The following is a 14,703-nucleotide window of genomic DNA, read 5'->3' as shown; positions in this document are numbered from 1 at the left end:
TCAATTTGATTAATCTTTTACAAAACAACTTCTGTTGTTAATTATATTTTGAGTCTGAGTTTCACGCTGTGCCCTCATGTTTACATATCCACTTTTCTCTCTCTTTTTTAAAAATTTTTGTTTGTACTGCTGTTCTTACACTAAGTTTTAAAAATGGATGTTCAGCCTACTAATTTTTATCCATTTTTCTATTCCAATATAACCACTGAAGACTGTAAACTTCTTTCTATATGCTGCTTTAGCTACATTCCACAAATTTTTGATATGTATTTTCATTTTATGATGTCATCCTTTCTAGCTTCCATTATAATTTTTTTGAAAATGCTAGCATATTGCTTGAGTATAATTTCTCTACTTTTTAAAAATTGGTCTTTAACATAATTTGGGTCAGAGAAGGTATTTTATGACTTTAATCCTTTAAATGTGTGGAGACTTGCCTCATAAACCTACATATGGAGATTTTTATAAATGATCCATATGTGTTTGAAAACAATGTCTATTCCTTAGTTGTTGAGGATAATTCCCTAACTTCATTAGGGCAGGTTTGTTAATAATATTACATCTTCCTGATTTTTTTCCACTTGTGTTACCAATAACTGAGATAAGTATATTGATACATGAATATGAACCTAGTGTAAGACACTGCATTATTTTCTTTTAAAATCAAAATGAGGGGCGCCTGGGTGGCTCAGTTGGTTAAGCATCCAACTCTGGATTTCAGTTCAGGTCATGAGCTCACGGTTTGTGAGTTCGAGCCCCACATCGGATTGGGATTCTCCCTCTCTCTGCCCTTTCCCCCACTTGTGTGCACTCTTTCTCTGTTCCTCCCCCGTTTGTGCTCTCTCTCTCTAATAAATAAACTTAAACAAAATACAATAAAAAATGAAATTGACTCCACCCAGAATGGGTGAGGACTTTGAATCTTTGAATGTCATCATCACGATGGGTTCCTCCATTTCCACATCCTGGAAGTGAAAGCTTGCCCCAAACCCTGGAGATTCTTGCTTCAGTATCAAGCAGGGTCCACAATAGGGCTGGAATCTCCAGGATTGGGCTCCAGCTCCCTAGGGGCATCATACAGCCATATCTCTGAATTCTATCACTTCAGTGTCTACACATTCATGATGGTGTAGATCCCCACTGCTGGTGAATCCCATAGACCATAATCTTCTCCCATTCTTGGGGTAACTCCTCCCAACCTCGCTCCTGTCTTAGCACTATTCTTATCTCTTTTGCACATTATTCTCAATAATTCCTTCCTCAAGAACCTTCGGAAGCACAATTAAAGCTAGTCTATCTTGGACTTAGGGTTGAAAGAATAAGATGCTGAGAGTTAAGATCAGGTATCTTAACTTGTAAAAAAAAAAACAGGCATGCATCATTACACACAAAGGTGAGCACTTGTGTAAATATACTAATGGATACTTGTGTATCCCTCAAAATCTCCCCCTCCTGAAATACCGTCTCCTTCAGGAAGCCTTCCTTAAGCAGAGCACTTAGCATGACCTCTCCTTCTTTGTAATATTCACATGTAGATCATATACTGTCTTACACCGGAGACTTTCATGTACCTTTTCATTTCCCTCTAGATTTTAATCTCTCCAAGGGCCATAACTCTGTCACACCTTTCTGCGCTTCTCACAAGGCTGTGAACTGAAGACACAAAAGAAATGTTGGAAAAATGGAAGCCAACATTCTTGCTCCTCATGGGTTTATACTGAATTCCAATAATCATGGTAAAATATTCCTTTCCAAAAACCACGCCTATAGAGACTGGTCCACAGTTGGAAGAAAGCGGGAACTGGGGTGAAGAACTTGACAAAGAAGAGGGGACATTCTGGGACGTTCACCAGCAGTAAACAGAGAAAGCACCCTTAGAGCGACTTCCCAAGAAAACTAACGGAAGATGTAGTTTCCAAGAATCCTTGGCCTCTCAAAAGATAGCCGTCAACTGAAGCTAAATATTCTGTAGCCTGGACCGATTTGGCTTCATTTTGTAGAACTTATTTACGTGACTTGCGCGACACTCCATAGGAAGGCCGGGGTCCGTTCATGGGCACCTCCACTGCGGGTTTGTCATGAGGCCTCCGGTAATCATTGTAGCTCAGTCTCTTGCCGGCCAGAGCTACACCCAACAACACACACACACAGCTGGACATCACGCATTCACTGTTCGGCCTCCCTCCACCGTCTTCCCCTCCTACTGGTTTTTTCCTCCTCCACCTGCCTTCCCACCATCACGTGAGTAAGCGTTTGTCTGGCCGTCCTGTGACGGCTGCCCATCCTAGGATCGTATCCTTAAGTCAGCTTCCTTGGAGAGGTAGACCAGCACAGTGCCTATGCTGGGCAGTCAGACACACCCTCATTCAAGTCCGTTTTCTCCTGCTTCACAGCCAGGTGAAATTGAATAAAACGATCTTAACAAGCTCTCAGCTTTAATTGAGCCAATGGCACAGAACGCGTTGGTGCTTTCTTAATTGGAAGAGAGGAATTTAACTGTAAGCGTGGACCGGACAGCATTGGTTTAAAACTCAGCGATCATCGCATAATCCCACTTTCAAAACGCTTTGTGCCACATGAACGCAGATGAGGAGAAGCACGGACAGGGACACAGTGTCAGGTCAGAAGACAGAAAGAGAGCAGGCATTTCTTCTAAGCTGCCGCGTTGACCGAGCAGAGGTTGGTTCCACCATTAAGATGGAACCATTCTTCTCCACTACGCATGTTTCCGGCAGGGTGCAGGAAGGGTGTGGAGGGGAGGAGGACATTCCCCCAGTTCCTCTCGCTCCGTCCCCGCCCCTTCCGCTCTCTCCCACAGGAAGAGGCGGGACCTATCCTCTGAAAAGGATCTTTCTCCCTGGGGGTCGCCTCCTCTAAAGAAGCCAGCTGGTTTCTTCCCCGGCCAACCTTCCCCCAAGTTCTTACTCACCTTCTAATCAAGAGACTTTGCCAAAGAGCTTCATAACTTCTACCCCAAATTCTTTCTTACACATTTTAACGTCTGCTTCCACCCCTTCCTTAGGGTCTTAAGAGGCCAGCAGCCTGTGTTGCCTGCCTGCCATGCCAGCTGGAAGGCAGGAATGGTTTGTCTGGAGCTGGGTTGAGGGTCCCAGGAGGGCAGCCTGACACACTTTTAGCTGTGCCATGTCTGATGCCAACCTGTGACCAGCAACACCCACCTGCACCCCCCCTCCCCCCCATGTATGCCTTTATGAAAAAGTGCTGTAGGAGGCTGGTCTTTCTTCCCAGAGAGGAAACGTGGAGGGATGGTTCAGTGGTCTCACCAGTTGGCGGCTCTGGCCATGCCCTGTGTTGTCGACAGATACCATGTGTTTTAACCTCCAAGTCAACCTGAAGACATGGCCACACCACCAGTGAATTCAGGAGGATTCTAGTACCTAACCCCCACATGCGCTCATGCCCTTAAGACTAAGTGGTAGGAGACGCCTAGGCCGTCATGCATCTCAGACCCTCTTCCCTGATCTAGGTACGTGTATGTATGACGTTGAATCATTTTGTAGAACCCGGACTGCATAGAAGTGAAAAAGTCCGAAACAACCAAGTAGTCTGCTTGCCATTTGCTGCTAAATACCTGAAGAGTCACGTGGTCCTCAGTGATCATGCCCACATCCAGGAACTCCTGGGCCAGAGGCAGCTTCTCTGTTGAAAAGTTCTTCCTTGAGGGACGCTTGGGTGGGTCAGTTGGTTGAGCCTCTGACTTCGCTCAGGTCACGATCTCACAGTTCGTGGGTTCGAGCCCCATGTCGGGCTCTGTGCTGACAGCTCGGAGCCTGGAGCCTGCTTCGGACGCTGTGTCTCCCTCTCTCTCTGCCCCTGCCCTGCTCACACTCTGTCTCTCAAACATAAATAAACATTAAAAAAAAAAAAAAAGGTTCCTCCTTGAGTTTGCCCAGTGGGCATCCCTGCTGAGTGCACCTTTGGTCCACACATTACCTTTCTGGATGTTCACGCATGCACGCAGCTGAAGACATTTATTGACAGCTTAATATTGCCATGCACCACGCTGGGGCCTGTGTTGATGGACCTTAAAAGTAACCTTGCTTCCATGAGAGACACTGAACGGTGCCTTCAGTAACTCCTTCATGGCATAGCCTTGAGCTCATTCGTTGCCCCCGTCTCTCTCTCTCTCCACTGGGCTTGCTCTAGCTGGCCTGTGTCCCTCGGCAAGTGTTATGTCCAGAAATGATACTGGAATCAGTTCAAAATGGAATAAATAACTCCTATTTTACAATCCATTTTAGAAAATGCAACGTAAATTTAAGTAGTCATGCCATGCCCCCCCCCACCCCTACCCCCTGCCATGTCCTATCAAGACGAGGAAAAATAGATTAAGAGTAGAGTTTGAGAGTCAGCACAGGAGCAAGTATGATCTCGGGAAGGCACGGTAAATTGTTGAATCTTGGTGTCAGCATTTTAATCTTTAATATGTTATCAGGAGGGCAATTGGGAGAAGTAATAAAATAATGCATTTGAAGTGCTCAGTATGGCATCTGCCCTTAGCTCAGTAAATGTTGGTTATTCTGCATATCGCTAAATCCCTAAGGTTCTTTTCACACGTGCTTCTGTTCTCAGGTGTTTTTGACACAGCGTGGGTCCTAACATCACTGAGTTCCGGTAAGCGTGTTAAACTAGCCCTGTTCCTTCAGCCTGCCCTTTAGGATCCTGTGTTCAGCATATAACCCATTGTCCTCATCTAACCCGTTTATCAAATAACCTACTGGAGTTTGTCCTCAGCGTACCTTCTATGTCCTCATCCTACTGAGGCATGGAGTTTGTCCCTGGGATCTTCCTTCCAGATAAGTGTTGATCTTTTTTTTTATTATTTTTTTTTAATCTTTATTTTTGAGAGACAGACAGAGTATGAGCAGGGGAAGAGCAGAGAGAGACACGGAATCCGAAGCAGGCTCCAGGCCCTGAGCTGTCAGCACAGAGCCCGACGCTGGGCTCGAACTCACAAACCGTGAGATCATGACCTGAGCCAAAGTCTGACGCTCAACCAACCGAGCCACCCAGGGGCCCCTAAGTGTTGATCTTTTAATGAGTACTCTTTGGCTAGGCTCACTCAGCCAGTCATGACCTTGTAAAATCTCGAAACCATTTTTTTATGAAGTTCTCTCAGAATGAAATTCTGGCTACCATTCTGTAGTATTTTCTTTAGGAAGAATGCTGTGTGTCTATGGAACATGAAAAGTGCCTCTGTTTCTTGTTTCCATAAAGCTCTTACATTTAACATGCTTCCTCCATAAATCTGTCATTCAAAATGTCTGGCACAAATCACAATCAAATATTATTATGGCTTGCCTCAACAGAATAATATTTTGTAAAAAACGTTTATGAGAAAATGAATGAAGCTATTTTGCTTTATAAAATTGGTTTAAAATAAGTTAGAAAAGTGTGCATAGTTCTTTGCATATAGAAATAACTTGGGTTCCTTTTTAGCTAGAATCAAAAGAATATGTAGATATCGTTGAACAGTTAGCAATAGCCCGTCCAGGTTCAACATAAAGCTTTTCAGATTAGTCAGATTAAGAGCATCCGACGTGCCAAAAGAGGTCCATGTTGCCAGGGGAGAGAGGGAGCCACGGAGCACGTGGCTTCAGATATACAAAGCTACTGAATTGTGGCTGGTCTTTTTGGCAATGTGCATTTTAGGGAGGTTTCATCGACCAGCGGTGCTTAGAACAAGGTAGAAGGCAGGCCACATATCCATGGTATGTAGCCATAATTCTAATATGGCCACCAAGATTCCCGTCCTCTAGTGTAGATGCCCTACCTACATAGTGCTCACTTCTGGTGTGTGAGCAGCACCTGTGAATATGATTCACTCTCATGATTCGGTTATATTCTATGACAAAAGGACAGTTTCAGATGCAATTAAGGCCTCTAATGAGCTAAGTTTGGGTTAATTTTAAAAAGGTGGTTAACGTAGGTGGCCTCGTCTAATCAAGCGAACCTTTAAAAGCAGTCTAAGAGATTCAACATGAAAGAGATTCTCCTGCTGGCCTCGAAGAAGCAACTGCCTTGATGCAGAGAGTGCCATGTGGCAAGGACTCTAAGTGGCCTCTATGAGTTGAGAGTGATCCCTAGGTGACAGCTGGCCAGGAAATGAGACCTCAGTCCTACAACTGCAAGGAACCAAATTCTGCCAACAACCAGTGAGCCAGGAAAAGGACCCCAGCCTCAAGGGAGATCATCATCCCTTCTGACTCCTTGATCTCAACCTGGTGAGACCCTGAGCAGAAGACCCAGTTACACTGTGCCTGGACTCCTGACCCACACAAACTGTGACATAATTACTGTGCCTTGTTTCAGACTGCTGAGTTCATGGTCATTTGTTACTCGGCAGTAGGTAACTAATACACATGGGGGTGACTTATCAGGAGAAGAACTGCTCAGAGGGCCTGTAACTCAAGAGGACACGTCCAGAGGCAATTGGTTCCCCTGGTGGTGGGTTTTCAAGCGGCCACAGAAAAACCAGTACAGGATAGAGATTTCCCACTGAACCTCATGCTTGGAGACAAGAGTCTCTGCCCGCCCACTGCAGTGGGTCTTAAACCTCAGTATGCTTGTGAGAACCCGTGGCAGGGCCCTACCCATAGAGTTTCTGATTCAGAAGGTCTGGGGCAGGGCCTAAGAATCTGCATGGCTGGCAAGTTCCCAAGTGAGGCTGATGATGCTGGCCCTCGGACCTCACTTGGAGAACCATGGCTCTCTGATAAAGAAGTTCCAGCTACTTTTTGCATTTGATTTCAACGTCCAGCCTTTTCCTCACTTGATTTGAAAATATTTTGACAAATTTTTACAACCAAGGTTAAGATAAAGAGAAGGAACTGAAATTGCTTTGTAACTTTGCGTAGTACGAAGTGTTTTTCATTCTCTGATTAGCCACCCCAGAGCTTCTGTTTGGGCGGAGTGACTAGAGAGCAATTAAACCAGGCTTGAAGAAATCACACTGGGGGCACCTGGGTGGTTCAGGGGGTTGAGCGTCCAACTTGGGCTCAGATCATGCTCTCGTAGTTCATGAGTTCAAGCCCCGCATCGGGCTCTGTGCTGACAGCCCAGAGCTTGGAGCCTGCTTTGGATTCTGTGTCTCCCTCTCTCTCTGCCTCTACCCTGCTTGTGCTCTTTCATACTCTCTCTCTCTCTCTCTCAAAAAAAAAAACACATTAAAAAAATAATAAAATCACACTCTATCCACCGTTAGAGGTCCACTTGGGAGCCTGCAGGACACCCGTGTTTTCCCTACTTGCCATCATCTCCCAGTTCCAGGGCTTTAGGAGTCTATGCCGTGCCCGCCATCCAAGGCAAGCCCCTCCGGGCCCTCATCCCCAGGTGGCAGGTGCTGCAGCAGCACAGACAGGCGCTTGGGAGGGACAACGCCTCCTCCGAATGCATCAGTCCCGACAGATGGCTTCGCCATGGAGTCTTCGAGACTTGGCAAAGGCAGCAGACTGGGAGCATAAATGAAGTCTTGCCTGAGATTTGGGAAGAGCAGGGATGCTACCAAGTACCCGAAGGGCTACGGTGGGGCTTCCACAAAGCCCAGAAGGCCACTTAAGACAAAACTGGACGAATGTCTCGCTGGGAGTAGTGATGCCATGCAGGGGCCAGGAGCGTACATCAGGGCAAACGGAGAAACGGGAGAAGCCGAGAAGGGAAAGGTCCTTCGTGTAATTACGAATATGAACTGAAGAGTGTTCTGGAGTTAGACGGAGACAGGAGCAGGTAGCGAATGTTATTTTGAGATGCAATTTAAGAATTATTTATTTGGGAGAACGCAGGACTATCGTGTCATCCGAAATCATCTCGGTTGCTCACGCTTGTCGTAAAGCTTGCTAATCATCTGGGCCGGGTGGGTGTTGGAGAGCCTAACCGAAAACATCTGCTAAAATGGAATATGCTAATCAGGTCTCATGTTTACGATTTTGCTCACGATATAATTCTGAAGGAGTGGAATGGAGTGATCATCAGAGCAAACTCATATTTATATGCAAAATGTAGGTGTCTTTGACTCTGCATTTCAAAATGGAGATGATGGATTTTTTCCATTAGAAACGTTTGAGTCACCCCAGCTGCCAGCTTTCATGTTTTTATTCCCCTCACCCCCCCCCCCCCCCAGGAGATAGAGGCACTTTATGGGCCTTTCCCAAGCTGCCGCAAAATGACTGATGGTTGGACTTCTTTTAATCCAAGTAATGCAGAGCGTCTGAAGCTTGGGTAATCGGATCCTACTGACTTTAAAGACCACTGCCAAAATATCCATAGCACAGAGGTTTGGCAACTTGATTTAATCATAGCGAAAGACTTACAAAGTGCGAAACGAGCCCCAAGACGGCTATGAAATGGGCCAGTTCAGAAACTGACTCAGGCTAAGAAGTTCGATTTTGGTGCCTCTCCCTTGCTCTGTATCCCACCTCTCAAACTGCCTTCACCTTGGCCAAAGTTGGGGGCAGGTGACACACACAGAAGAGAGAAGATGTCAAGGGCAACCAACGACTTCAGATCGTAGGAATAGTGTCTGCGGACATGTGAGGCTCAAGGCTGGCGAACCCCAAACCACAGTGCCCAGATCATCCCAGCGTGGGAAGATTAAGGCAACTGTGGACCCGGCCAGGGCCTCTCAAAGGGAAGCCAAGTGGTAAACTTAGAAGCCATCCCTTGTTCCTGTAAAGTGAGAAACTGGCTGTCCACGACACTTTATTGACCAACAAAGTTACAGTTTGCATTAAGAGCAGTAGATCGGTTCACCGTTCAACCAATGTTTTATGATCCTGGCAGGGACTGAGGGTGATCTGTGACCAAGTGCTTCTCTGGAATTTCTGTCACAACCCCCGCTCGAGAGGCCTCTTTCCATTCTGGGCACACACACATGGAGGTTCCAACGTGAAACCTTTGGTCGTCTGCTCCAGAAAGACGAGGAGGAAGAGAGAGTGAGCAGGAAGGGCCTGCAGAGGCCAACACCGTTTGGGCGCCAAACATCCTATTTGCTTGGCTCTCGCACGAATTCCCGGACAAAATAAAACCAGAACACAAGACCCGAAGTTCAGCACACATCTCTGTTAGGCAACTTCAGTCGCTAACAAAGTGCAAATGCGGACTCCCGGGTCAATCTGATTTGCCATGCTAGGCCAAGCTTGTTTTATTACATACATTCTGCATTCTAAGAACTAATAACTTCATATTGTAAACATTAAGCATACAGAGTTAAAATTCAAGGCCACATTCTATCATTGATTGTCTCTTTTGTCGTGTATCTTTGGCTGGCCGAGATCAACTCGTAGTGTATAAATGCATAAGTTATATAATTATTATATAAAAAGGGGGGAAAAAACATTGGCTTGTATACTTCATTCTGACAAACGCACAGCGTTTGCGACTCGAAAGGAAACCCGGAGCCTCTGCCTAACCCAAACGCCTAGATGGTTTCCGATGGCAGCATCGAAGAAGGCTACCACACCCTGTGGGGAACAGAGCCCCCCCCCCCCATAACGATGAGGTCCCGAATGTTTCTTTTAAATATCAGACAATTCCAGTTAAATTTTTCTTTTGACAGACAGACAGACAAACAAAAAAGAGAGATGCGTATTCTTGTTCCTGAATTCTACTACTTTCCCCTCGTCCTGGACGCCATATTCTTTCTCTTAACACTGGGTTTGGTAGGGCACCGACCAATGAACCCGCAAGTCTCCTGACTCAGTCTCCGGCCTCTGCACTGTCCCAAGTCCGGTCTCCACTGCTTGACAAGCGTCTCTCCCAGCCCTCTGGCCTCCTCCTCCTCCGCTCCCTTCTCTCGCACCTCCTCCAGCCCTCTGTCTACAACCACACGCTCGCTGTCCGCAGACGGCCCCGGCCCCACCGCCGGGCTCAGTTCCCCTGATACCGTCCAGGAGCTGTGGCTCTCCTCCGAACGGAACGCATCTGATTTCACCCAAACAGCACGTTCTACTGAGTTCCATCTCGGTATCTGTCGACGGGCCACGGTCTCTCTCTTTTCTTTTTTGATATGTTTCTATTTTTAAATACAGGTAGTTTTCCTTAAAATGACATGTAAATGGTATGTCAGGGGAAAGCTGTGTTACCACTCTCACTGTACTTGAATCCCCGTTTGCACTAGCGGGACCCCAAACTCCCCTCTGAAGTTTATAGGTTTCTTAAGAACACTTTCTTTGGCACTTGGTCCTCGTGACTTCTTCATGCTTCTACTTACAATGTCTTTTACAAGGTGGGTCCACACCCGAGGTGTCCAGATAAAATTACATTTTTCGCATCCTCTTTATTCCTGGAGTAATACTTTAGTAAATCCCTCCCATTAAGAGTCTTTGGATCTCGTCCCTGGCTTCCTTCCCCAGCGCCAGTCAAGCTTTTACATTCCTCTTGAGGCACTTTGATTCACGTTCTCCTATAGAGTTGGTGGCAATTTCTTGGTGATTGTATGCTGTTGGGAAAGGCCTCCCTCAGGTCGTTAGTAGTAAGTGCCCAGATGAGAAGGCATGTGGCTGCCCGGAAGCCTAGTGTTGGGGTATATACCTCCGGTTGGCGAATTCCAGTAGGGGTTTGGGGCAGCGAAGAAACTGGACGAGGTCACGGGTAGGGCGGGAGGGTGGGGGGCCACAAAGTTCATCTTCTGTGGGTGGGCGTGATAGGAGCCCATGTAAGGGAGGTCTGAGGGGTACTTGTACAGAGATGATTCTGGAGGGTGGGGCTGGAGGGCCTGGGCGATCCCGTGGAAGTCAAACTTGTAGGCGTAGCGCTTCCCGTGGACTTTGGTCATGATATTTTTGTCATAGTAGTAGCGGAGGGCGCGGCTGAGTTTGTCGTAGTTCATATTGGGTTTGCTTTTCCGTTCTCCCCAGCGCCGGGCCACCTCATCGGGGTCCGTCATCTTGAACTCCCCGTTGGTGCCTTCCCAGGTGATGCAGTTGGAGTTCGAGCTGTCCGACAGGAGCTCCAGGAGGAACTGCCACAGCTGAATCTGCCCACTCCCTGAGGAGGGGGGGAAGGAAACAGAACACCAGTGAGAACAGGTTCTGAGCTAAAGGCAGTGTTTCTTCAGAGACGGAAGCGGGTGCTTAGTGGTGTTCCATGCAGACGCCTTAACCTGCCTGTGCGCCCGTCCCTCGGCTGCTGGGGATGGTGGCTGCCTTCCTCCCTCTTCTCCAGAATATTGCCCTTGGCTGAACAGGAGTTGCTTCACCTCCCCCCCGACCCCCCAGGGCAACCCACAGCCAGAGGGGCTGACACCGTGCACCACAGGCACCGTCTCACTGCCTCAAGGAGGGGCCAGCTCTGTGATGCTGTTCATACTCGTGAGCTCCTTGCAGGACCAGACCAGAGCAAGGTTCCGGCTAAGGCCACCAGCCCCCACAGCCTTACCCCTGCCCTGTCTGCTTCATCACTGCCTCTCTCCCAGAGACACACAATGAACTGAGCACCTGCACAAGTATCGGCATCCCAAGTTCTGTGTCTTGGGAACAGGGTCTTCGGTGAGGATCTTTGGTGATATCAGGCTCATCCACAGATCCAAGTAATGCAACGCAAAGAATTTCTATGGGGCAAAGTTTAGGTTGGTCCCATCCATGTCTGACTTCCTTAGAAGCATAGCCAAGCCAACTCTGTGTTTCAGGGGTGAAAGGGTTTATTTTTCCTATTTTGCAAGGCAAAAAGTGCCATTATGTTGATGGCAATAATGACTTAACACCATTTATATTGGCTAGGTCAAGTAAAATAATAAAAGTCATATTTAGGAAATGAACTTCTAAAAGTTTATGGAAAAAATAGAGAATGGAAGTAAACACCGTTATTTCTAACATAACATTTTGCTGGCACCCAGAAAGCAATTCTGTCAAAACTTTTCCTAGAACAGAATTAACCCACTCAAAATGAGGAAGTTTAGAAAAAGTTGGCTCTTTTTCAAACCAGATCACCTATTTCCAGTATTTAGGCAACTGCATCATAACGGAAATCCACGGGTTGCCCTCGCATTGCGATGCCAGTTGTGTTCAGAAGTTTCCAGAAGAAAATCTGCAGCAGTGAGTGACTGCAAGCCCTTCTGGGGAACCAAATGAGACTCCACCTTCATCAGCGAGATCTCAGTTAGCTGGGGGCACACAGAATTGTGTTTGATCCCGCTGGAGAGACACGTGGGTGTGCCTTTCAGCTCTTATTAAGTTTCGAGAAAAATCCAGGCATATCGTTCCAGCCACCACGTTACACTATTTTAAGATGACTTATGGCTTCCTCCAGGGAAGCAGCATGTAAATATCGACAGCAGTATTGAGCACCAGGAGGAACTAAGATGTGCTGAACAGATTTTAGAAGCTTTGAAAGTAACTAAGAGGCCTGGCTTTCCTCCCAAACTCCAGCTCGAACACTGCCTCAGGCTTGTACCAAAAAGGTGACTTTTTTAAACGTTTATTTATTTTTGAGAGAGAGACACAGAGAGCGCATGAGTGGGGGAGGGGCAGAGAGAGAGGGAGACGCAGGCTCCCAAGCAGGCTCTGAGCTGTCAGCACAAGACCTGACGCGGGGCTCAAACTCATGAACTTTGAGATCATGACCCGAGCAGAAGTCAGATGCCTAAACGACGGAGCCCCCAGGCGCCCCCCAAAAGAATACTTTTTATTGCACGATCAGCAAGAGATGTGATAAAATGACTGGCAACTGTTCAGGGAATTGATGTCGTGTAAAAATCAATCAGAATTTACCCCCCCCCAAACCCTTCTCCCTAGCTAACTCCCTACATAAATTGCCCAACTCTTAAATCCTTGTTTCCACGCCGGCTACACGGAGATGGGTATATTTGTGAATTCATCCATGCGACAGCATCGTGAGAAAGGTCAGCCTTTTCTGAACATGTTCTGGAAAATTCTCATTTTCACTCTACGACACATTTGAAATACATTAACAGCTTGTCATTCAACTCAATGGAAGCCCGTGCTTTTTCAGAACCACATATTCAAACTGTTCTCCATCAAGTTTTGGTTGCCCCGAACATCTCATTAATATGCATTTGAAAAAATACGAAGAATGGTATGAGAAAACCATATGGGTTTAGTATACATATTGTAACCAAAGGACTGCTACTTGACAAAAATTCCACACATGACCTGGGAATAGGGAAAAACAAAATTTTTTTATTTCACAGCCCAACATATGCTTCCACGTAAACACGTAGAGTTGTCTGAAAATAAATATTCACTGTGAACGTCCTCCCGCAGAGAAAGCAATTCCACAGATTGCGCAAAAACGCACAGACCTTCCCAGATAGCCAGAATAGTAGCCGGTATTTATTCAAACCTTGGCATTGCTCCTAGGCATCTGTCCCTTGCCCACTTCCTTTAGAAATCTGCACAGAGACAGCCAGCGGACAAAAGTGGTTTCATACCCCTCCTGCTTCTGAAGCACTAGAAAGGCAGAGATCTAAACGCGCGGCTGGAAATTCAAAGATGCGCGATTTCTTACTAGACTCTTTTGCCTGTTAACCTTTAAGACACAGCCTCTTGAGCATTTCAAGGATCTATGGGCATAAGAGATCTTTACACAAAATTCATCACCTTCCAAACCTAAGAACAAAAGGGAAAATGCAAAATCAATTGCTGTTTAAGTAAATGTTATAAAATGCAACGGTGTGCCCAGAGCATTAACTGCTACATTTAATACTTGTAACAAAATCCCTTGGATCCGCAGTATGGAGCAGGTTTTCTTGCGCAAGAATTGTCAAGGATGCACGGTGGCTGCTGAGGACTCAGCCAACGGTAGATGAACTGAGCTCCTTGTGGCCACATATTTCAAAAGCAATTTATGAAGACGAAAACATGTACGGTGCGATAAAGGTGCATTTGAGAACACAGAACGGGGGAGGTCAGACAAGGATATCTAAGTGGTGGGAAGCCTAAGAGGGGCTTGGGCCGTTCACCGGCCAAGCCGACAAGTGAAAGGAGAGGTCCTTACACTCAGGATCCGGCATCCGGCAGCCTGGCCACCTCCCCCCCTTCCTCCATCGCCCTCCTTTGGGAAAACCTTTCCAGTCTGTTTTCTCACCCTATCTTGGTCGCGGCTTTCCAACATCAGTAAGAAGTAGCTACTTTTACCCAGGATTGGGTGGGGTAATTAACAAAGCCAGGATTGGTGGGAGAAACAATGATGTCGGTTGTGCCCCGCCCACAGGAGAACCCAATGGGATAAAGGCGGGGAGGGGTGCGCCTGGAAGAGAATGAGAGGCAATGCTTTTATTTTTAGAAGGAAGGTGGTCTCTTCCTGCAGCAGAAAGAGAAGAGAAATAACAGTAGCAAAGAAGTACAACGAAGCAGAAAAGGGCAAAGCACCTAAAAGGTTTATAAAGCACAGACGAAGCAGAGCTGGGAGTGACTCAGCAGCTGTGGGTCCAGAAGGAGGGGTGTCCCCCCCCTCAAGAGCAGGGCTCAGCGGCCACCACCTGACGGAGGGACAGAGCAGGAAATGAAGCAGAGAGGGTCCCCCAAAGCACCACGGTGGCAGCCAGTGGAGGCCACTTTCTGCCGTCGCCAGGCACGCGGCAGAGAAGCCCGTGGGCACAGCCTGTCTCCCCCACCATGCCGAGCCCCAGGCAGCTGGCACGTCCCAGGGCGGAGGCTTTGCTCCGGGCTCAGCGTGGCTCAGACAGGACGTGGTAGAGTGCAGGGCAGTACGGTGTCTGGAAGCACC

The 14,703-nt window shown here is 47.1% G+C and overlaps 1 protein-coding gene across 10 annotated transcripts in view; it reads right to left on the bottom strand.

The window, feature by feature from the left end:
* Positions 1–9,058: 9,058 nt before the first annotated feature.
* The window catches only part of ERG (ETS transcription factor ERG), a 265,893-nt gene continuing 260,248 nt past the window's right edge, over positions 9,059–14,703 (bottom strand). For all 10 annotated transcript variants that reach the window (XM_053220550.1, XM_027041609.2, XM_027041610.2 and 7 more), the window contains one exon: positions 9,059–11,004. In XM_053220550.1, coding sequence (XP_053076525.1) covers positions 10,484–11,004 — 521 coding nt within the window. In that variant the 3' untranslated portion in view covers positions 9,059–10,483. The remainder of the gene's footprint in view (positions 11,005–14,703) is intronic.

The sequence above is a fragment of the Acinonyx jubatus genome, chromosome C2 (assembly GCF_027475565.1).
Source record: "Acinonyx jubatus isolate Ajub_Pintada_27869175 chromosome C2, VMU_Ajub_asm_v1.0, whole genome shotgun sequence".
Taxonomy (NCBI): domain Eukaryota; kingdom Metazoa; phylum Chordata; class Mammalia; order Carnivora; family Felidae; genus Acinonyx; species Acinonyx jubatus.
Note: the sequence above shows the minus strand (reverse complement) of the source record. Positions and strands in the feature narration are given on the sequence as shown.